Source organism: Drosophila elegans, unplaced genomic scaffold (genome assembly GCF_018152505.1).
Source record: "Drosophila elegans isolate 14027-0461.03 unplaced genomic scaffold, ASM1815250v1 contig_208, whole genome shotgun sequence".
Classification (NCBI taxonomy): Eukaryota; Metazoa; Arthropoda; class Insecta; order Diptera; family Drosophilidae; genus Drosophila; species Drosophila elegans.
Window position 1 is genome coordinate 21,738,543 of NW_024545578.1, and position 22,893 is coordinate 21,761,435.

Here is a 22,893-nt window from a genome sequence, read left to right on the forward strand (position 1 = left end):
AGAGGTTACAACTGAAATGAGGATCTTCTGCGTTATTCTTTTGCTTGGTAAACAGTTTTTTTGTTTTTTTTTTTAATATAATATGAATGTATTTTTTCTGTAGCTTCTTTAGCACTTAATTCCTGTAATGCGGTGAGATGTGTTTTAACGTGTCATACATTGGCTGGCGACTACACGTCCGTTGAAATATAATCCAAGAGCACAGCTTTTGAATTTGATTTCCTAAAGCAAATAATAGATGTTGGTAATGTAGGTTAAAAAAAAACTAGTAATTAATTTAAAAGCGTTTTGCAGAGCTTGAATAATAAGCAGACATGTGCATAATGGAAAGTGAACAAAGAAAGAATCTATGAACAATTAAAATTTTAATCGATTTTCTTGTTTTATTTAAGCTTGGCAGACTGATTATGATAATTGTTTGGTAAATAAATTAAGAAAACTTTGTTGTTATGAGTTAAGGCCTTAATTTAAATTCTAATCGTTTGTCCTCATTTTAACATTAAAAGATTTTGTGAGTTGTTAAGTACCTCATTAATGAAATAATAACCCTTTTTCTTTCACAGACATTTTTAATGCGTTGTTTGACATTCACTTTCTATTCTTTGCAAATAGAAATAGGCAACCCCATTAAAGGACCTGAAAATAATGTTGCTTGCTCTAAATCGCACTTTTTTTGTTATCCTGTCTTATATTATTTTGAACACTAAATGTGTTTTTGTCGATACTGCTTAAGTACAATTCCTTTTTATGGTTATACATAGGTGATTTTTCACCTTTGGTTAAGGTAAAGTACAAATTTGTTTCGGCTAAATTATTTTTAAAGAACTGTATGTTGTAACTTACGACAGAAAACATACGAACACTTATTTTGTGCTCGCTAAATTTATTTTAGACTTCAGCTTGCTACAATTTCTTATTGGAATCTAACGAATCTTATTGATGGGTATCAGTCGAGAATAGTTTGCCATCCAAGAAATCCTTTCCAAATAAAATTCCTTGAAAGTCTTGGTTGCCAATCATTTATTTACTTTCGATAGCGCGCAAGTTTAAGGTTAATCCGACATTTGTTTCTGGCTGTTGCCTTTTAAAGTATCACCTTATTGATGGCTCGATGGGGGGAATAGTTTTGGGGGGCGGGGCAAACCCTTTAGATCGGGCCGTCACCTACGGCATGGCAATTTATTTCGCAACACTCCCGCTCGACGCCAGGGCAAAGTTTGGTTTCGAGGTTTATGGGCGATGGCTTCCAGAACTCCGGCCACGTCCAATATCCAACCATGCACGCAAAAGTTTGCCAAAAACTTCTCTCGAGTCTAACAAATTCAATTTGTCAGGCTTGGCGCGCCTCGGAGTGCGGCTAATCCATTTACAATTTGAAAGTAAACAAACAAAATGTATCCTCAGCTCGAGCAGCTCGGCATCAGCTCGACGAGACATTTTAGCCCCGGTTTGGTGCTTGGTTTTGAGTTTGAGTTTTCGTTGGGATTTCCAATGAAAATGCAGCGGAAACTTTCCTCCCAACAGCCAGCAGTTTCAGTCGAGAATTTATGCAGTTTTCGCTGCCTACACATTCACACTCAAACTTAAATACTAAACACTTTTTCTAAAACAAAAACTAGAATACCAACAAGGAGTATTTCCCAATTATTTTGATATACATGATGCATTTCGCGCAAGTTTTAAAGTTTTCTGTTTCTTTTTTATATTTTCCTATCTGCAAGAAAAAAAGTTTCTTCTAAGAATACTAATTCATTTGAACAAAGAGGTAAGTTAAGATAATTTTTTGTTATTTTATGAAAAATTTAAAAAATAAATGTTTGTTTTTTTATTCAACGTCTACAATTTAAAAACAATTCCTTAAATTCTGACTAAAATGTTTAGTGTACTTTCTAAAAATATTCATTTTAATTTATTTTAGAGTAAATTACATTTTTTGTTGAATAAATACTAAATAAAAGACAAGTACTAAACAAATACAAAATTCTTAAAGTCTAATACTTTTTTAGTAAATAAATAAAAAAAAAAGGGTTACTACAATTTTATAATATATTTTTCTGAGTGTAGGACGAAACTAACGACACGGCACTTGAGTAAAATAAAAACTCCCATTCTTCTTCCACTTTTCGCCTTTGCCAAAATAGACAGCTGGATGGTGGGAGGGCTTCCCGGAAGTTTATGCGCCTTTAAAGCAGCATTTGCTATTCTTTTATATTCTTCCTCAAACTTTGTTTGCCCCTGAATCGGACCAAACAAAAGGGAAAACTGTGTGGCAAACTAAAGCTGTGCGTTCCCAGTGCAAAATTACTTATTCAGTGGGCGAACCAACCTGGCAGGCCACATTTAAGTTGGAATTGGTTTTTAGGGCTTAAGTTCTTAAGTCTTCAAAATCAGATTTAAGCCTTGATTTATGAGTTGTGAAGAGGGAAATTATGAACACTGAACGTTGCATAAATATTGCTGGACTTAGCTTATAGTTAGGCTGATTAAATTGTTGCCAACAACGACTACAAATTTTTATTAAAGTTGTTCACTGTTTAATCAATCAAATATTGCTCATACGCCCTGGAGTCACGCCTAAATGTTGTGTGCCAAAAATGTTTGAACTTAATCAACTGCTTACAAATTAATGGCTTAATCTGGAATAGAAAATAAGTGGCTGTAGAAAAAATTCTGTATTAAAGACATTATTTTAGGACTAAATATTGCGCATACGCCCTGGAGTACATATTGTTTATATAAATCGTATAAATATTTTTAATTGTTCATTTATTATTTAAGGCAAGCATTCTTTATTAAGACTTAAATTACTCCTAGCTTAAAAGCTGCAAAGCGGTCAATTAAAAAACGCGTATACGCCCCGTGAACACGATTTCCTCTTAACCTGAATTTAATTAAAAATTGCCAAGCATTAAACGCTGTTTTCCATTCGACACTTAAAGTGGATATTGAAATAACAGCCTTCAATCGCGTATTGTTTAAGTGGGCAAGAGCCTCCTTTACAAATTGGTCAACTTTATAACGCATACGCCCCGTGGACACGTTTCATTTTCGATGGCCGGGAATTTACCTGGAAATTAAATTTGAGAATTTTGCATCGCGGCAAGAAATCTATATATAGGTATATACTGAAAGTATATGAGCCTCGGTTTTTGTGTGTATTTGCATGTAATGCCAGCGGCAGTAATTTCTTGTACAACAATTTGTGAGTCTGCTGCGCTCAGCACTCACGTAATGAGCATAAACTACAGGCACAAAAAGGACAGCAGCCACACACAAACACGGGAACACTAACGCCGAGATGGCTAAGAGAATATCGCGCTGCCATGCACATAATTGGTGCAAAAAGTTAGAAAATTATCACGGAAGCAAAGCCGAAACACGTACATACATCAGCGACAGCGGACGCAAGTTGGCATAATGTGAGAGGGCACTTCCCCCGATCCTGCACTCTGAAAAAATCCAGGCTTTAAGTCCGAAGACTTTTTAAATTTATCTTAGGACTTTGAAGCAATTCTATATGTCAATAAATACAATAAAAACAAGAAGGTATTCTTTTTAAAATTTAGTTTTATTATAATCATTACAGAGTCGGTTTAATGATATCGATACAATTAATTTTCTTAATGACTGTTGCCACTTTAAAATCTAAAATATTTTTTTAATTGCTTGAAAAATTATGCCTTCTCTAATTTTTTGACAAAAAATGTAAGCTCAATATATAATTTTTAATTCTCCATTATTTAGTCAAATAATATAATAGTATTTGAAAATGTTTGAAAGGTTTGATATTTGTTCTCAAGATTAAGGAATATTGTTTGTTATTTATGCTTATATACGTATTGCTCATTATTTACCATAAAATTGTTTGTGTTATTTATGCAAGAAAAACAGATAGAGTCAATTTTTAAATATTTTTTCTTTTTGAAGTTATAATTTAAACGGTATTTTTTATAATGGTTTTCTTTGTTTTGAAAAACCTTCGATTTAGCGACTGATAATTTTAAACTAATTTGTATATAACTTGAGTAACGTTTTTTTCAATGTTTTCCCTTCGTTTTCCAACGTTTTTAGGCCATTTTAAGGCGGAACACCTTGTAACCCGGGCTGAGCCTTAAATAAGCATTGCCCGGAGCAGGGTTCTCTTCGCCTTTGGGCAGCCAGCGGCCAAAATTTATTGAAGCGAAGGCGGCTGAACTAATCCCCGACCCTAATTACTCATAGAGACCGTAGGTTACAGAACTCGCTCAACAATTACACCCGTGGCCCGTGTTAAGTCTTATCCCTCGAAAAAAAAAAAACAAAAACGGAAAGGCGGAAAATGTTTCACTTTATGTTAAACTGAAGAGTTTCCGCTTTTGGTTTTTTGGGCAGGCAATTAGCTCAGTCATAGTGATTAAAAAGTGGAAATGCTAGAAGTCAAGTTGATTACCTGCCGATTACAATCTAGCAATGTTGGGCAATACTAACCATATTTAGTGGCTAAAAAGAAATAAGTTGGGCACAACCACTTCATTTTAAGAATATAGGAAATATTACAACCTGTTTTCACCACAGACAATAAGGACAATTAAAAGGCACTTCTGGAGGAAAATAGCAGACCTTCTGTTTGAATGCAAATTTAAATAATTGATTGGGTCATAAAAACAAAAGCCATTTTAATTATTGCATTTACCAATTTTATTTTGAACACAAAAATCTAAGGACAAAAACTGCATCATAATAAATTGCTCTAAAATGTATTTTGATCTTTATTAAAAAAGCATGATAAATTGTCATATTCTGTTATGAAAGTTCATTCAATGACAGACTTAATTTAACTGCAAATGTGAGAGAATTAATTAATTTCACCCACTTCTACCAGCAACTCGCACACCATAATTCAAAAAAGTTCATTCGGTATGCCCCAAAGACATGTTGATTCACATTTAATTTAGTGTAAAAAGCAACTTCTTTTTCATTATATTTTATGTTTACCAACTAATAAAAAGCAAAACGTTTCACTTAACGCCAAAACTGGGAAGACTTTGAGCCCCATGGGCGACTCGGAATTACACTGGCCTGCAAGAGTGCTATTAAGTGTGCACTGGGTGGTGTTTCTGTGTGTTTGCTGGCCATTAAAAAGTTTTCCTTTTCCTCGACCGTTTCCCTGCTGCTTCTGAAAGTCGGTTACCGGGTGGATACTGCTCCTGATTCCGATTCAGATCCGGGTGGTGCTGCCATTGGCACCTGTGTGTTGCCAGTTGCACCGGCAACTGAAAATACGTTTGCATATGAATTTTTCAAAATGTTTTTTTGCGTTGACCTCGTTTAAGGGTCAGCGGGGCTATGAAAAGTTTGCCCTGCTAACTAAATTGCCGTTTGCAGCTGAAGGAAGGAAGACACGGTAGCCCGGCTTTGAGTTCTTTTTTTTTTCTTTCTTTTTTTTTTTTTTTCATTCTTTTTTTTTCATTTTTCGGATGGTACTCTGCGCTCAGTCCACTTCTTTTTTAGTTTACACTGGCGGTGCAGCATATTGAAATGCGATTACAGGGCTGCCCTGGTGGCTGGTGGATTCATGTTCATTAAACATGCATAAGCTCACACAGGCAAACACCTACTTACACAAGCACAGCAGCAGGAACAGAAACAAAAACAGAGAGAAAAAGAGAGACGGAAGTTGCTGAAGGATAGAGATAGCGTAAAGCTGTACACTAAAGCAAAATTATTTCTAACTGTTTTTGAGGGTTACAACAAAGACAATCTTTTTACAATTACTATTTAATTTTTTAAAATCAAATTTTTTTGGTACAAAAAAAAAGACAAATAAAATAAATAATTTTTTATAATTAAAACCTAGTGCTTGAATGTTTATGGATTTCTTTTGATAAAACAATAAATTAAAAGTACTAGCTAACATAAAAAATTCCATAAATTACAAAATGCATGTACAAATTTTGTAATAAAATTAAATAAAGTTAATACAATTTATGTAAAGAGAAGTGTAAAATTATTTTCAATTTAATAAATTAACTTTCTTTGCCTCGGAAATAAATTCCAAATATTCCTTTAATTCGTCAAACATTTCGGACAACCAAATAGTTTCAGTGTAGAGATGGTAGAACTCGTAGAAGCTAAAACACTTCAAGAGCAGCTGTCCCCCGGCACATGTAAACAGTTTAAATTTTCAAAGCAATGTGCTAATTTCAAATCAATTACATGACGTGACGACGACACTTTTCCAAAAAACAGGCCTAGAGGCTCAAACCCCCTAGTTTAAATTCCAGATGCTGGCATTGAAATTTTCTAGGCATCGAGACAAAAGGCAAGCAAATAGCAATCGAAAATGCGTACAAGTCAGTAATGTTTGGCAACAGTTGTTGTGAAAAGTTTTTGCCTGTCTAAAGTGGATTTACTTATGGCAGAAAGTTGCAGCCAATACCAATGCCACTACGAATACAAAAGCATCAAGGCCCTCTATTCATTTTCCAACCATTTTCGCCACACGGAAAAAATATATATTTTGTTACAATAAATATTAAACAAAAGCCTTAGAAATTAGAGAAGCTGTATGTTATATGTGTTATATGTATGTTATGTCATGTGTTAATACACATGATAGTGGCTTATTAATTGAAAAAAGACCCATGAAAATCTCTTTTTACTTTTCAACAATCATCTAAAAAAAACGACAAAACTAAATTTTAAATATTTTTTCTCACTGCACCCGATGTAAAATGTTTTCCTGTAAAGAAGAGACAAAAAATAAATATCGGCTTGGGGGAAAACTTTTGTTAGTGCTACATTCGGCGACACAGCAAACTGCCAAATTGAAGGCATCTGCCTGTGGTTGAGTGGGTTGGTGGTTTCGGATGGTTTTGGGTGGTCCTGGGTGCTTTTGGGCGGTTTCCCTCAAAGATGAGGTAGACTTAGTGCCATGTCGTCTTGCCTCCTCGATTTCAGGCTTGAAGTCCCCACACACATAAGTTTCACAAAAAGCAACGGAAACTGAGACTGGTAAAAAGCAACAGTTTTTTCTGCACTGAAAGAATTCAAGGAAGTATGGGACTGAACTTGAAAACGAAAGTTGTTCAACAACACCAAGCACTATTTGTTAGTTAAAATTTTGTTACGATCTCAAAATCACAATGGTGGAGAAGAATCCCTTTCAAGGGATTTGGTGGTAACTTTTTTAAAAACGAGAAATATGTCTGTAAAAGAACTATTTCCTAAGGTTACAGTGAAAGAGTTTAAGAGTGAAAGAGATTTTAAATTAAAACACCTTATAAAAGCTTAACAGAAAAAACTTTCGAACACAAAAATAATTTAATTGTACCTTTATTTCAGTAATAAAAAAAAAATACTTTTATCTTAATTTTTTTTTAATGTATAAGTTATTTAAGAATGTTAGCATATGTAAAGCTATATTTTTGGATCAATCAAATTATTTTGAGCTGCAAAAAATAGAACAAATTTTGAAGTTCAATCAGCTAAAATAATAACTTCTTAACAAAAAAGGCAAGTTATCGCATTCACAAAATCAAATCGGCATTTTCGCATGCCCCAAAAGAAACCAAATCAGCTGGAAGAACATTATTGATATGTTGAACATTATACTATACGCCCTTTAATAAACTATTTAGGCATCATTGATTTTCCATGGGATTCACTCAAAGTGCAGAAATGTTTTTACATCCTATTACATATATACTCAGATATATATACTCGTACATACAAGATTCAACAGGCCCACATTTTCCCGGACACTTTCCATTCCTTTTCATTTTATTTGGCTTAAATAAATACATTCAAGTGAATATGGCGCTGGGTGACTGTGCCATGTTCTTTATGGTAAAAAGTTCAGGACGTCAAGGCAAAGTCGAGTCGGTAAATATATGTGTTTGTTCAGACACACTCGCACGCACAAGTACGTATGTACATAATTTAGTGAACTTGAAACTTGCCTGCTGGTCGTGGTGCGGCATATATATTTGTATATCGGATGTTAAGGAAATGTCCGAAATGTCGCCCCCACCAACGAAGGCAGACAGAGGAGAAAAATAAAGGAGGAGCGCAAGGAAATTTCATGCTAAGTAATTTATACCGGCACACACAGTGGTTGCCAAAAACGTAGAGGCCATTGCTTTCACGTTTCATTCAACTTTAGTTAATTAAAATGAAAAGCATCTTCTCTGCCTCGAACAAATGTTGTCCAACCAAATAGCTCAGCAACTATTATTCATGAATTAAGCAAATGTTAAAATACAATTTTAATAAATGTAATGGATCGAGCTCAAAAACATTTTTAAATATATGAATTTAATTCTCTTATCGGCAGTCTTGGGAAAAGTGTTATTTATTTGAGAAGAAAGGTACCTAGGTCAGATGAAAGGTACACAGTTTGTAAGTAAAAAGTATCAAAAAGTTAAAAAAAAACAATCATTTTTTAATACATTTTTTTTAATTTGTAGGGAATTTGTTCTTTACAAAGTTGTAGGTGAATTAGGATATTGTGTATCTTTACCTATAGGTAAGGTATATGGTATCAAAAAATGTTACAGGTACAGGTACGTAGGTACTTTTAAATGTATGTGGACAGTACTATTGCCCATTTTAGAGATTTATAAACATTAACTTTTATCGGCACCAAACAAATGATTTAAAAGCACGAAACACTGCTAGAAAGTACATTAATTAATACATTTTAGTTTAACGGAAAGTTAATTTCTGTATGTTTTTATCTATTAAACGTAAGTTAATAAGGCAAATATTTCTTAAAGGAATCAAAAAACAATAACGATAATTTTCCTTTAAGTTTTCTGATTTACAATATTTTCGTTTACGTTTTAGAAACCACTGTGCGTGTGTGTAAGTGTGGGCGGAACTCACATAAAAAGAAGTGCATTATATGTGAGTGTAACACCAGTAAAGAAAAGAAGAGCAGTATCAGCTTATTAAAGATTTAAAAAATATAGCATGCAGCGCAGGAAAACGGCAGGAAATTGATATGCACTTACCGGCAACACGGAAGTAAAATAAAAAAATTAAAATTATTGCAAAGTAAAAGCGAAGAGAGGGAAACAAAGGGATTCAGGCAGGGAAAAGAAAAAGGCAGTTGTTAAGTATGCTAAGAATAATATAATATTATATACATTCTTGATCAGAATCACTAGAATATTCGATCTAGCCATGTCCGTTTGTCGGTTTTAAATCTATATGCATTAAACTTTCCCAAAAGTTGTCTTCCTGTTGCAGCTAGTATATAAGTCAGAACGAGCCGGATCGGACGACTATAGCATATAGCTCCCATTAGAACAATCAAAATAAAATTATACCTTTTCTGTTTTTTAATTTTTTTTTAGACATGGTTTGTTGTTTCAGAATTATAGAATAATGTTCCCATTGAAAAAATCGGAGTATTAAAAAAAAAATAAAATAAAAATTCGAACTTCTCTAATTGTTAATTTTATTTTCTAATTCTTTTGGTCGTAGGAATGGCTTAACTATTCAAAATTACGCATTTGATTTTATTCAAATCGGATAACGATATAATATAGCTGCGATAGAAACGATCGAATAATTGGGGTGAAAATCATCAAAGTTTTCTCTCTTAATATATAGAGCAATTTCTAATTTCAAATAGTCAACATTATAAAGCTGGAAATATCTCTGTATAAAAGAATATGAGGAGACCATAAGGACATACAGAAAAAGATAGTAGTGTACTTCATTTTTCTTTGTTTTTTGTTTAGCCACCTGTGTGGCAAATTGAAAGATAATAACGCAGACGGAACAGGATACTGGAGAAAAGGTGAGTGAAGTGCCCAAAATGAAGCGCAGCAGAAGTCCCAAGCTACCAAAGGAAATCAATTTCCTTCACTTCGCATCAATCACACATGAACTCTGATTGGAAGCAAATCGCAAGTAAACAATGGATGTAATGACGATGAGAAAACGTAATCGATACGCTGGTTGCTCATTTTTTCGATTATTGAATTGATTAAAATTTTGTTGTCTTTTGCAGTGTCAAAACAATCAATTTCAAAGACAACAAAATTAATATTATCAGAGAATTCAATTTCAGTTCAATTATTTTGGTCTCTGTCAGTTTTCCCTCAATTTAAAATCCAGTACAGCAAACAAAGTCATATGGAAAGAAAAGAAAGAAGTAAAATACAAAAACGAACGTTACTTGTGTAAAAGCCTTGTAAACAAACAAGAAAAAAAACTTAGAAATTCTTAAAACCATTTAAATTTTGTATTTTATTGTTGTTATCCCAAAAAGTTCCATGAAAATCTACTCATTACTTCTTCATATTTCGAAGTTGTGCCTCTTTACTTTCTTATAGTTAAAAAGTAAATAAATAATAATATATTTATATGTATTCGATTTGTCTTAACATTTTACAACTTCTTTATCCTATTGACTTTTCTTGAATTAAATTTAATTATTGAAAGTTAACATTTAAAATCTGCTCAAATATTACCCAAATTAAATGAAATATTTTTCCTTATAAAAGTATTTTTGACCAGTGAGTGGGTGGATTTCGCCCTAACCGACAAATGCAGCGTTTGTCCACTTTCATTCCTTAACCGCATTGCCACCGAATTTTTGGACAGCTTTTGCAACGCATGCTTCCAATTACGCAAGCAATTTCATTTTACGACACTTATCAAACGCTTCACGCAACATAAAACAGCCGGACATTAAATAGTACTCGGTTAGAGGACCAAAAAATCGCATGCGAAATAAACTAGTCTGGATTCCCATTCGCCTGGAATAGCAAAATAATCCTGGCAACTGGAAAAAATCAGATGATTGCGTGGGCGGGAGTTTTGAATTAAATAACCGTTTGATAGGACCAAACTAAATAAATTTTTGTTTCTATTATTTATGATTTAATGAAAAGGAAAATATTTATTTAAATTTAATATTTTTATTTAATTTACGATGATAATAAAGTTTAACTGATCTTGAAGATATATTATTGTATTTGTAATTATTTATTTGTATACTAGCTTTAAGTAATACATTAGTTGCCTTTTTGAAGATTCTTTACAAAGTATATTTTTGAGATACATCATAACAGGATTTGTGGTGCAAATTGTCCAAAAAATTAACTTGTATACATTTAGCACTCTTTTGTATAACAATAAAATAGCTGCCATTCGGAAAAAGGGAAATTTTATCAACGTCCTGCAGTGGTAATTTTGCTGTGCAGTGGGCCAACCGAGCGTTTTAAGACTATTTTAAAGTTCTCACTAACCGTGTAGTCCTCCTTAAATACCACAACCAGATTCAGTTCAAACTCTAAAAAAAATGGAAATAGGGATTACATGAGGAATAATGGATAATTTAATAATGATAATGCTTTGCAGATCAACTTTTACAGACTAAATTTTAATAGTTAAACTTCGGGGGAAAAGGGAAATGTAATAAGAAAGAGAAACTGAAACTGAAACCTTTGAAGTTCTTTGGTTTGACTACCAATGAATGTATAGTACAACAAGATATAAAACATCCTTACCGATTTTGAAGTTCTTTGTGAGGAGCGTTGGGCAGGTGAACAATCTGGGCAGAACCATGTAAATGGGGAGCTCTAACTTCGGCAGCACATTGCCATCAGCTATTTGTATAGTCTGGATTTCGGTGGCATCTTTGGAGTAGCCCTCATCGCAACCGCAGGTTTCCACTCGAACCAATTGCATTTCGATGGACTTAATGGCAGCCTCCGTGTGTTGGACAGTAATGCTGCCGGTGATCGGGGTGGTTACACAGGATTCACTCCGATCCAGACGTCCAGTGATCAGGAATCTCGGCATGGACAATCTCTCCTTGGCGCTGGCATTCTTTTGCAACGAGTCCGGACTCAAGCTGAAGGGCACAACCTTCTGGGAATCCTCGCTCAAAGCCACTGGCTTATACTGCACGCAGAACTGCTGGATTCTGGTCATGGATTTGCCCAGAAAATTGCGCTTCATGGTGCAATTGAGCTGGTAATTAACGTTGATGAAAACACCATGGTATGTTTCGTACAATATTCGCGGCTCCTTTTTGCACACCAAAGGCAATTCGAAGTGGAACTCCGAGCGGCCGGCGCTCAATTTTCCGGGGGCCGATAGCTCCAGGCTATTCTGCAGCAGATTAATGGGCTTCACTGAGTTGTAGAAAGCATCAAATAATCCCACAGTTTTGGCACTCAATTGCAGATTAACGATTCCTTCAAGATACAACATAATTCCTTCATGTTTCGTCTCCTGCGAGCACTGAAACTGTACGCAGCCCAAAAGCATGTCCTGGGAAAAAAACAATATGATTAAATAACACTCTAACTATATGGATTAACTTACATTTTCATAGTAAACCTTATTCTCTCTCTTTAATTTAATATCAAAGAGCAAGGAACCCATTTTAATCAGCAAACGAAAACAAATAAAACAGCTGATTTAAACAGTGTCGATCTGGCATCCCTGGCCACAGCTGTCTAGCAAGTTTGCAGCCCTCTTTAACATAAAATCAAAACAAATTTGTTTTTATATAAGTTTTATTAGATATTTGATAATTTTTTAAGCACTAATGCCACGTAATCTGAATGCCGAGAGGGACAATCCCTGCCTGAAGGTTGGTTTATTTACAGTGGTTAACAGCTTAAAAAATCGAGTGCATGTATTTAACTTCCACGCTACATACCGGTAAAACTAAACAGCATATTGAAATCATAAAATCAACAAGATTCCAAATAAAAGAACAATTTCCCGAGATAATAACTTTATTTTTATTTATTGCAAGCTGTGAGCAATTGAGTTAAAATAACACAAAATCTTTCCAAAAATAGGAACAGGAGCTATCGTTCAAATGCCTCAACAAAAACAACTTTGATCACGAGAAGTGCGAAGTATATTTTGCGAATTATAATAACTGCAAAGAGTTTTGGGTAAACAAATTAAATAAAATTTAAAATAATTAAAGTGATTGCCAAAACATTATTTTTTTACAGAACAAAGTTAAAAGTGAGCGAAGAGCCAAGGGACTAGCTCCATATCTACCGCCGTTGGAGGAACGAGAAGCTATTAAGGCCGAATATATGAAAGGAAAACCGCAGCAGAACTGATATAATAAGCTATTTAATTACTTTTGTATATAAATAAATTAGACTTCAACTGCCAAATCTTTTATACTATTATATATACTTTAAAAACAGTGATTTCTAATCTCTTATGATTATATTCAAGGGTTTTAATTGACATTAAAAAACGTAAAAAACATAGATTCAAATCAATATGTTCAGAAGTAACAGACCAAGTTGGTATTAGATTTGTAAAAACATTTCTACTATAATTTAATTTCAAAAATCCTAAGCTACACATTAACAAATTTAGCCGTGAATAACATCGGCACCCACAACTTTTAGAGTGGGCATGGACTCCTCCAACATGGCCGTGGCCAATTCCAACTCCAGACTACCCTTGGGATCATCCAGGATAAGCAATTTAAGCTGCGGCAGGCGATAGAGGCAGGCAAGTCCATTGGTGGTAATTTCAGTGCCCGAAAGATCGAGCACCTCCAGATGCGGAAATCCACCACCCGAAATCCTGTCCAGACACCAGTCATCAAAGGTTTTTACGTTGTGAAAGGACAGGAACTTAAGGGAGTCCAGGCAGCGCAGGTTCTCCAATCCCTCGTAGTAAAGGGTCATGTTGTCACACCGCAAAGCCTCCACTTTGTAAGCGGGATCAAACTTGTTGGGCAGATTGAATTCCCCATCCTCGTTGGCCCGATGCCAGCGGGAGTCGTTGATGAACTTGGCGGCGCCTCCGCGAAACAGGATGAAATGTGCCGCAGCCAATTCGGCGCCCAGAATTTTGTGTCTATCCGGGATGAACTGCTGCATGTGCCGCTCGATCCGCTCCTTCCGGTTGTCCCACCACTGCCGCATGTTTCTGGGACTCAAGTCGATGGGTCTCTGCATCATCACAATAAAATCGGAGGTCTGCTCCGAGTTGGAGAACAGTTTCAGCTTGCTGCTCCAATCCTCCGGCCGGTCGCCAATCGGAGATCTCCATTTTAGTTTCTGCTTATCGGCGGCCAATTCCGCGTGAATCCTCTTCACCGTGGCACTGACCTCTGCCTCCTCACCCGGCTGTGCCTGATTTGTGGGCAGGGTGGAGGACATGCGACTGCCATATCGCCCCAGGGATAAAAATCCACGCGACAGGCGCTGCAACATGTTTTTAGATGGATTTTAGTGAATAAATGTTGGAGAGCTCCGCCTAGAGATGCGCACGTTACATGACCTCTAGCGTGACTCACGATGTACACTTTATTTATTTACGGAAGAGAATAATTTATTAAAACAGAAGATAATGTTTATGTTGTTTGATATATCTATACCCAATTGTCTGTTTTACCTGAGTTAAAGATTAAAAATATTAGATTACAATGACTATACAAATATCTCAGTTTTTGCAATTTTAATATTTAAAAAACAACTGGCTCGTAAATTTAGATTTAGATGTAGTTTAGTTTTTAATTTATAGTTATCTATTTGAATTGTGTTGTTAATAATAACATTAAGTGTCCTTATTTTATGAATGTCAATATTGCAAAAGCATCATTTTATTTTATTTTAATCAAAAATAAGCAAGACAACCATATATAACAAAATATACCTCAATATGTAGTATCAAAAAAAAAAGAACTACCTAAGACGAACTATTTTGAAATACAATTTCAGATGTCTTAACTTATGATTTTTCAATCAAATCTGATAAGTTTTATAAATATTTTTAAATGTAAACTAACCTCGTGCGTGAGTGCACTTGGAAATCGCAGCAGCTGACGGATCAGCTGCTAGCACTGACTTTTGTGCCGAGTTGACAGCCCCAAGCTAATGCGACGCCATTTTGCTTTTGCGTGCTGTCAAACGCTGAATTTCACATTTCCACCACAGAAAAAAACGCAGACGACTTTTACTCAAGTGCGTGAGATACCACCGAAAAACAGAGCTAAATCACTTAAATGCTGATTAACCGCCAACCAAACGATTGAACCCATCGGCAGCGAGGCGAACGCCGCAGAAACCTGCCGAAAATTACGTGAATCAGCAACGCAAGGGCAACCCGTGCAATTGACAATTTTAATTGGCTATAAATCTGCGGAGAGCGCGCTACAAAATGGTCAATTCGTCTGGCAGCGAGGATGGCCAGTTGAGGAGCCCCAACGACGGACATTATCACAGGTGTGTATAATCCAGGGGGTCCTGGGAAACCTCGAGACTCGATTCTCAATATGCGATTCATGGAAAATTGTTGCTGCATACACACAAAGAGGCGTACATATACACACGAGTGCTGGCAACGCGTCGGGAATCCCGTTAAAAATTCCTGTCATATTTTAGCGATACCCCGGCATTGCCATATCTCATCCACAAACAGTTGCGGTCCCAATACTAGTGACAAATATTTCAAAAATGATAAGAATAGTTTTATAGCAAATTCCACTTTATTTACCTTACTATAAGCTTACTTAAGGAATCGGAGCATTAACAGTTTGCTTTGTACTTAATATAAAATGAAATTTTTAATTTTGCTTAGGATGTATGTTAGTATGTTATAAGTTTATGCTTGAGTAAGGTAATTTAACTGAAAGTGTTTTTTTTTTTCTTTGCTTTTTCAATTAGAAGATGTCTTATCTATTACGTTTGTTTAATTTGTTTGCTTCAAATTTTTTTGTTCAAAGAAATTAATGCCGAATTTACCATATTATATATCAATCAAAGACAAAGAACAAATTTTGAACGCACTCGTACAAATAACTGTTGCATGTGTGTGTATGCAGAGGGTGGACAATTTTCCCCCCACCATCTTGATCTGTTGACTATAACGAATTGTACATGCTAATTCTATAATATTGCAAGTAAATTTGCGTTTGTAAAAATATACATTCGCCCCCAATATATATATATATATATATAAATCATCCCAACATTCCTTTCGTGCTTGTTTGCTCTCCTTGATAATAATAACAAAAATACCAAACCAATGAAAACAAAACCAATTTATGACGATTAAAAAATTTATTGAATTTATTGAACCCTTTAATTGACTTGAATTTTTTCGTTGCAAATAGGCCAAAAAGTGTGTACTTGTCCCATGACCGAGGCGCGCGATGGCCAACAACAATACCTAATAATTATCATAATAAAAAAAAAACCAACAAAGCTATTATAAAAACCAAAACCAAAACCAAAATGAAAATGAAAACGAAAGAAAAATGTGCAAGCAGCAGTTATGAAAAATTCGAGTTTAAAACTGTGCACCTGCAGTGTCAACGGCAGATGGAATCGAATCTTCTCAAGCCAACCACGCTAATCTCGCTTGACCCGCCGCTGGCTCATTAAATGTGTTCCGAGAATCGAATACCAAACACCAGAGAATCGAGACGAGATCCGATAAGCTCCGAACCGATCGATCGATCCGATCTCTCTCATGTGCTGCTGGCGGTAAATTGTAATAACCTGTAACTCAATTGAATCAAACACAAACAATATTTGTAAACTATCTTTGCTAATGCCTCTTTCCAAGTCCTGTCTCAATGTCTTTCGTGTCTCTCTGTCTCTCAAAAGATAACTCCCATTCCCAGCAGGTTGCGCAGTCAGTTGTGTAAGTGTTTGCATTTTACAGCCCTTGGGAGTCTCGAAGCAACGAGCTCCATGGAATAGTCACGGGATTCCCAAAATCAGGTAAGTACTCCATTTGAATGCTCTCAATGGTGGGGCGTTTTGATTTTTGGGCGCAACAAGTAATTGATTCACTTTAACTTCTTAACGCAGGCCAATACAATGTAAGTTCTATGGTACTACTTAAAGTATATCTAGCAACTGGCGGATTTTACACGACCAATGTATCATTTAATTAGTTTTATATTGATTTATTGTTTGTAAAACTTTTGGAAATCGGAATTTTAAAGGCCTTAGTTAAAAAGGAAAATAAAAAAAATTAATGTATCATGTTTTTTTTAGAAGCTTAACACTTTTTTTAATATTCAAATCAATATAAATTACTTGTTGTCTCCATGATTTCTGAAATGGTTCATGTCCCACCTAATTGCACTCGTTGGTGTTCAGTTGTGGAATAAAACCTCCATTTATCTGAGCAACTCCGAACTGATTGCCTCAAATAAATACTAAATAATTCGCTTATGTACTGCACCAAAGAATTTGTATCTAATCTCGAAAGAATTCCAGAGCTAGCGTGGACTCGAGTTTTAAATGGCCTCCAAGGGCAAGTGTAAAATGTAATCCGCAACACCGACTGCAGCAACGTGCAACCTGCTACAAGCAACATGGTCAGAGCAGCGCCTGGGTCAACTGGGTCAACGTCAGGCATCGGTCCAGAATCATCAGCAGATGGGACACCACTTAAAACATGACACCATAATTTTGGACTTTCTCTCTTACTTTTAGCCGAGGCGAAGATGATGAGCACGAGGCGGACGCCGATGCTCTGTACATACAACCACCGCAGGCGAGCCGGGAACTGGGCTCCGGGTCCAGGCGTGAGAAGAAGAAACATTCCCGCGAACGTCGACGCCACAAGGACCGTGAAGATGTAGGCGCCGGCGGAGGATTAGGACCGGATCGTGATCATCGCTATGAATATCGGAACAGGGAGGAACACTACCATCACCACCATCGCGAAAGGGGTGGCAATGTGGCTGCCGCATATCCGAAACATCACCTGGGCCACGCCTACCACTACCCACAGCCGCCGCAACAACAGCAGCAACCGCTGCCGCCGGCTCCCAGCTATGCTGCCCATCACCATCATCATCATCAGCATTTAGGCGGAGCTCGAGCCGCTCCCCGTGGCGATTACCATTCCTATCCCTCGGGCTACCATTCGAGCAGTCGCCACGGCGACTATCCCATGGAGGAGCCACCGCGACGAGGCAGCAAATACGCGGAGAGCAAGGATGCGGAGAGCCTGGAGCAAGACCTGCGTTCCAGGCTGCTTAAAAAGCGGCATAACTACGTTAAGGACTACGAAACGGAGGAGAATTACGAGCATCGCGGCGAGAGGAGTGAGCGGCGGGAGAGTGGACGCAAGGAACGTGAGCGATCTGGTCGGAGTAGCCACAAGCAAAATCGTCACGATCGCGTCATCGAGCTGCTGGACAGTCCGGAGCCAGAGCACCAACATCAGCATCAACACCAGCACAAGTCGCATCGCAGCAAATGGCGCGAAGAGGTGGAGGTCAACAGAAGAAAGGTGCCCGAGGACTTGGAATTGCTGGCCCGCAGGGAGAAACTGCTTGCCGCCGAGCGTGATAGCCGCCAGCGGAAGCAGACGGCTCGTGAGGAACTGGAAGCTCGTCGGGAGTTGCTCCGAGAGCGAAACGAGCACAGTGATGCACTGAGTCCAACGACAGTGGCTGCAAGCGTAACCGCTGGCTTAAACATTCAAGTCAAGAGGAAATCTAAGCCGGATAACTACGAAAAGGAGATCAAGCACAAGAAGCGACGGGAAGAGGTTGTTGAGGTCATCCGGGATGATGAGGATGAGGATGAGGAAAGCGAACAGAGCGACTCCAACGAGGAGGATCCCGAAGAAGACAGCGCCGAGAGCGGCACAGAGTCGGGCAGCGATGAAAGCTATGCTAGCAAAAAGAAGAGCAAGATAAAAGCCAAACCCCAGCTGGATGATGATGACGACGAGGATCTGCCCTTGCCCGACAGTCCACTCAGCGTGGGTGAACTCTACAAGTCGCCCAAGCAGCGCCAGCGTTCCCGCTCTGTCAGTTCCAAGAGCAGTTCTCAGTCCAGTCGTAGCAGTCGCTCTCGATCTCGTTCCAGAAGCCAGAGCAGCCTCGAGGATGCGGAGGACCGGCAGGACGCAGGAACAGCTGCTTCACCCAGCAGTAGTACGCGCAGCGAGGAGCGCGGCATGTCGCAACAGGAGCAGGAAGAGAAGCCCGAGGATAAACTGAAGGACAAGGCACTGAAATTGCCGGAGGAGCAGACTCCTTGCGACGACAAGGGTGTGCCCCTGCCCAACTATTATCCCGGTGTGCAGGGCTGCCGCTCTGTGGAGGAATTCCAGTGCCTCAATCGTATTGAGGAGGGAACTTATGGCGTGGTTTACCGTGCTAAGGACAAAAGAACCAACGAGATTGTGGCCCTTAAGCGACTTAAAATGGAGAAGGAAAAGGAGGGCTTTCCCATCACATCGCTCAGGGAAATCAACACCCTTCTCAAGGGTCAACATCCGAATATCGTTACCGTTCGCGAGATCGTTGTCGGCTCCAACATGGACAAGATCTTTATTGTGATGGACTATGTGGAGCATGACCTTAAGTCGCTGATGGAGACGATGAAAAACCGCAAGCAGAGCTTTTTCCCTGGAGAAGTCAAGTGCCTGACGCAGCAACTCCTGCTGGCGGTGGCCCATCTCCATGACAATTGGATATTGCATCGCGACCTGAAGACCTCCAACCTGTTGCTCTCCCACAAGGGCATCCTCAAAGTGGGCGACTTTGGATTGGCCAGAGAGTATGGCTCACCGATCAAGAAATACACCTCGCTTGTGGTCACCCTATGGTACCGTGCCCCCGAGCTGCTCCTCTGTTCGCCCGTTTACTCCACGCCCATCGACGTTTGGTCGGTGGGCTGCATTTTCGCCGAATTCCTGCAGATGTTGCCACTCTTCCCGGGAAAATCGGAAATCGATGAGCTTAACAGGATCTTTAAGGTAGGACTTAGATCACCATATCGATCATAGAAGCATTTTAAATAGTTTACTTTCTTAAATAGTTTTTTTAAGCTATATTCGATCACATTTAAGGCGATAATTTTTAGAATTTATTTTCTGATAGCACTAAACCTTTATTTTGGTTTCTTATGTTTCCAGGAATTGGGCACTCCCAACGAGAAGATCTGGCCCGGCTACACCGAGCTGCCCGCCGTGAAGAACATGCTGTCGCAGAACTCGCAGTTCACAGAATATCCCGTTTCGCAGCTGCGCAAGCACTTCCAGGAGAAGACCTCCGACATGGGACTGTCGCTGCTGCAGGGCCTGCTGACGTTCGATCCTAAACAAAGACTGACCGCCGACGCGGCCCTGAAGCACGGCTACTTCAAGGAGCTGCCACTGCCCATCGATCCATCCATGTTTCCCACCTGGCCGGCCAAGAGCGAGTTGGGAGCTCGCAAGGCGCAGGCCTCGTCACCCAAACCGCCGTCCGGTGGCTCGCAGTTCAAGCAGCTGGGCCGCGATGAACCCATCGCAGCCGTCGGTCCGGGAAACAAGCTCTCGTCCGGAATTATCACCGGGAACAAGAAGAGCCACGGAGCTGGGGGATCGTCGGCCAGCACAGGATTCGTCCTGAACTCCGGGCTCACGCAACGCCAGCTGGCCATGGGACCAGGATTCAGCCTGAAGTTCTGATTCGATGTTGGATTCTGTGTGTTTTTAGCCAATTACCATTACGATACTATTAATTGTTATGTATAGTTAGCGATGTAAGTGAAAAATTTCGTTTAATTGTATGTGTAAAAATATTGTTCCATATATAATTTAAAAAGCCATACAAAACAATTCTATCAATTAGCATTTTTTATATAAATATCAGCGATCCCTCAAATTAGGGTGGGTCGATTTAAGGATCATCTGGAAAATCGTAGTTGGAAAGTAATTTTTGGATATTTGAACTACATATTTCCCCTTCACTTTATTCGTCTACCTTCACTCAAAAAAGATGTTTCATTTGCATCAACTTCTAACGACTTATTCGTATGTTTATTTTTTTTAAATCTCTATAAGAATAATAATACAAATTAAAGACTCTGGCTATCTGAAAGCTCTTGAAACTAAGGTTTAGCTTTATGAAACAACGTAAAAAAATTGTTTATTTTGGCATTCTCAAAATGAATTCATGTTAATCCAATTATCTTAAGAATTTTAGGTGCAATTAGTTTATTTGTCCAGGGATTTACTTTCCTCTTCTGCAATGCTAAGCAACAAAAATCGACCCACCCTCTGTAAACACCCAATACATCCACACCTGCAACTTTAAAACTTAGCCTATGGGGGAATACTCTCACTGTATCGCCAGAATACCTAAGTGGACCAGAGGTAGAAGTAAGTGCTTTGCCACGTGGGAATGTAGTCTTTCAGGGGTCCGGCCACCACCTTTGCAATGGGTACACTGGTGGCCACAAAGTCCAGGACGCGCTCCAGCCTGGACTTGGTGAAACTGTCGTAGAACGGCGATCGGACCAGGAAGTACATAATGTTGATGCATCGCCGGCTCAGCTCCAGTTTCTGTTGTTTGGACATGAGATCGCGGTGCTGGCGGTACAGGTGAATGCTGTACAGATCGATGGACAGAGCTACCATATACTGCTTCCAGCTCCGCTGACCGAACAATCCCATGGCGGCCAGGTGGATGAGTGGCTTGGATATATACAGGTACTCGGCTTGAAGCAGTTTCTTTGGGATCTGCGTCTTCACCGCCTCATTGTTGTCCACATGGAGCTTAAAATCGCGATATTGTAGCGGTGGAGCACCCTCCACTTTACGGATCACTCGACCGGATCGCTTAAGTTGGAAGGTAATGGAGTGCTGGGACTGCAGCGCGTCGCTGGTGGAGGGCACCTCATCCGCCGAAGACTTCCTGTGCTTGCCCAGTGCCCTTCGGTTCAGTGAGGCGATGGGTGGCGAGGTGATTATATCCGAGGTGGAGTGCTTCAAGATAAAGAAACGCCCCGCCGCCTTGAAGGCCTGTATTAGCGCTATCACCAGCCACTTGCCGGATTGACCGAACAGCCGGCGGGCCGATATCTCGATGAAAACCTCGCTATATTCAAGTGTCGTCAGTGTGACCTTTAGACGGTAGCAAAGTTTCGATTGCAGCTGGATCACCGAATTCTCCCGGGCATTACGTTCCCGTTCGATGATCCGATCGTTGTAGAAAACCAGCATATTGGACAGCGTGTACACCAGCTCACTGACCACATTCGAAGAGGAAATGCGACCTGGAATCCGGCCAAATGTTAACTTTATGGCGTCTACGTAAACAATGAGTTCACTTCACCTGCTATAAAGTAGGATACCCACTTGGCAGTGGTCTCAAAATCACCCACCACATCCGGGTTTTTGGCCACCCACGCCTCGTACGCCTTCAGCATGCCCTTTAGAGTATCCATTATATCCGGAAATAAACGCCTATTCCTCGGAAAACCAAAATAAAATGAGGAAATGCGGCCTGCAGGTAAATCAAATCGGCGCAGCTGTGGTGTTCTGGATTTTATAAAACGCGTTAGTGCTTTCATGGGAAAAATCAGAAGGTGACGCAAGGTTTACTGCGAATATCGCTTACAACAGGGGTGCCCAAACATGGCTTATGGCAAATAAATTGGTGCGAGAGTTTTTTCTATTTCAAGTCGTTACTCGGAAAAAAATAAAAGCGATATTTTAAACCTGTAATGCAGATAATTTAGCATAACAATTATGAATATGCCTCTCCAAGTTAAATTTTTATTTTAAGACAAATAATGCATTTGTGCTCACAACGAAAATTTTCTGTAAACAAGAAGTTCATCGCTGTTATGTTGACCAATTTTCCAGCAACGAAAGTTTATGGCCGTTTAGCGCGGCTAACTTAGAAAGCTCATGTATTTTGTAATTATTTTTAAATAAAATAAATAAATAGTAATAGTAATTATATTGACCAATTTTCCAGCGACGAAATTTTTTGGCCGTTCAGCGCGGCTCACTTAGATAGCTCCTGTATTTTGTAATTATTTTCAAATAAAATAAATAAATAGTAAACTTAAAAAAAACCAATCATCTTTCACCTTAAAAATGTTCCCAAGACCGTCACAAAACTCATAAAAATTTCTATTAGGTTGTGACGTC

The 22,893-nt window shown here is 38.6% G+C and overlaps 6 protein-coding genes across 10 annotated transcripts; 3 read left to right on the forward strand and 3 right to left on the reverse strand.

Moving 5' to 3' along the window:
• On the forward strand, positions 1-663 carry LOC108142312. 2 transcript variants are annotated; one of them, XR_001774290.1, is made up of 3 exons: positions 1-47; positions 104-249; positions 564-663. XR_001774290.1 is itself a non-coding variant. In XM_017266064.2 (2 exons), the coding sequence occupies exons 1-2, from the start codon at positions 17-19 to the stop codon at positions 190-192; spliced, it is 120 nt and encodes a 39-aa protein (XP_017121553.1). In that variant the 5' UTR covers positions 1-16; the 3' UTR covers positions 193-369. The 2 variants fall into 2 exon arrangements, 1 of the variants encoding a protein (XP_017121553.1); XM_017266064.2 differs by lacking the exon at positions 564-663 and having other exon boundaries at positions 104-369.
• Positions 664-10,964: 10,301 nt separating this feature from the next.
• LOC108142812 (vacuolar protein sorting-associated protein 26C) lies at positions 10,965-12,429 on the reverse strand. Its single transcript, XM_017266873.2, has 3 exons — positions 12,328-12,429; positions 11,505-12,273; positions 10,965-11,287 (listed from the first exon to the last, which is right to left on the reverse strand). The coding sequence occupies exons 1-3, from the start codon at positions 12,385-12,387 to the stop codon at positions 11,166-11,168; spliced, it is 951 nt and encodes a 316-aa protein (XP_017122362.1). The 5' UTR covers positions 12,388-12,429; the 3' UTR covers positions 10,965-11,165.
• Positions 12,430-12,449: 20 nt separating this feature from the next.
• Positions 12,450-13,145, forward strand: LOC108142814 (coiled-coil-helix-coiled-coil-helix domain-containing protein 7). Its single transcript, XM_017266875.2, has 3 exons — positions 12,450-12,598; positions 12,813-12,911; positions 12,975-13,145. The coding sequence occupies exons 1-3, from the start codon at positions 12,554-12,556 to the stop codon at positions 13,086-13,088; spliced, it is 258 nt and encodes an 85-aa protein (XP_017122364.1). The 5' UTR covers positions 12,450-12,553; the 3' UTR covers positions 13,089-13,145.
• Positions 13,086-14,277, reverse strand: LOC108142813 (distal membrane-arm assembly complex protein 2). Its single transcript, XM_017266874.2, has one exon. It carries the CDS (start codon positions 14,202-14,204, stop codon positions 13,353-13,355), a length of 852 nt encoding a protein of 283 aa, XP_017122363.1. The 5' UTR covers positions 14,205-14,277; the 3' UTR covers positions 13,086-13,352.
• Positions 14,278-14,865: 588 nt separating this feature from the next.
• On the forward strand, positions 14,866-20,571 carry LOC108142552 (serine/threonine-protein kinase PITSLRE). Of its 4 annotated transcripts, XM_017266490.2 has the most exons (4): positions 14,877-15,215; positions 16,106-16,478; positions 17,442-19,725; positions 19,885-20,571. In XM_017266490.2, exons 2-4 carry the CDS (start codon positions 16,465-16,467, stop codon positions 20,419-20,421), a joined length of 2,835 nt encoding a protein of 944 aa, XP_017121979.1. In that variant the 5' UTR covers positions 14,877-15,215; positions 16,106-16,464; the 3' UTR covers positions 20,422-20,571. The 4 variants fall into 4 exon arrangements, 3 of the variants coding, with proteins under 3 accessions (XP_017121979.1, XP_017121978.1, XP_017121980.1); XR_001774303.2 differs by lacking the exon at positions 19,885-20,571 and having other exon boundaries at positions 14,866-15,215; positions 16,106-16,718; positions 17,223-17,538; XM_017266489.2 differs by lacking the exon at positions 16,106-16,478.
• On the reverse strand, positions 20,497-22,290 carry LOC108142554 (peroxisomal membrane protein PEX16). Its single transcript, XM_017266492.2, has 2 exons — positions 22,070-22,290; positions 20,497-22,010 (listed from the first exon to the last, which is right to left on the reverse strand). Exons 1-2 carry the CDS (start codon positions 22,179-22,181, stop codon positions 21,094-21,096), a joined length of 1,029 nt encoding a protein of 342 aa, XP_017121981.1. The 5' UTR covers positions 22,182-22,290; the 3' UTR covers positions 20,497-21,093.
• Between the last annotated feature and the right edge of the window lie 603 nt (positions 22,291-22,893).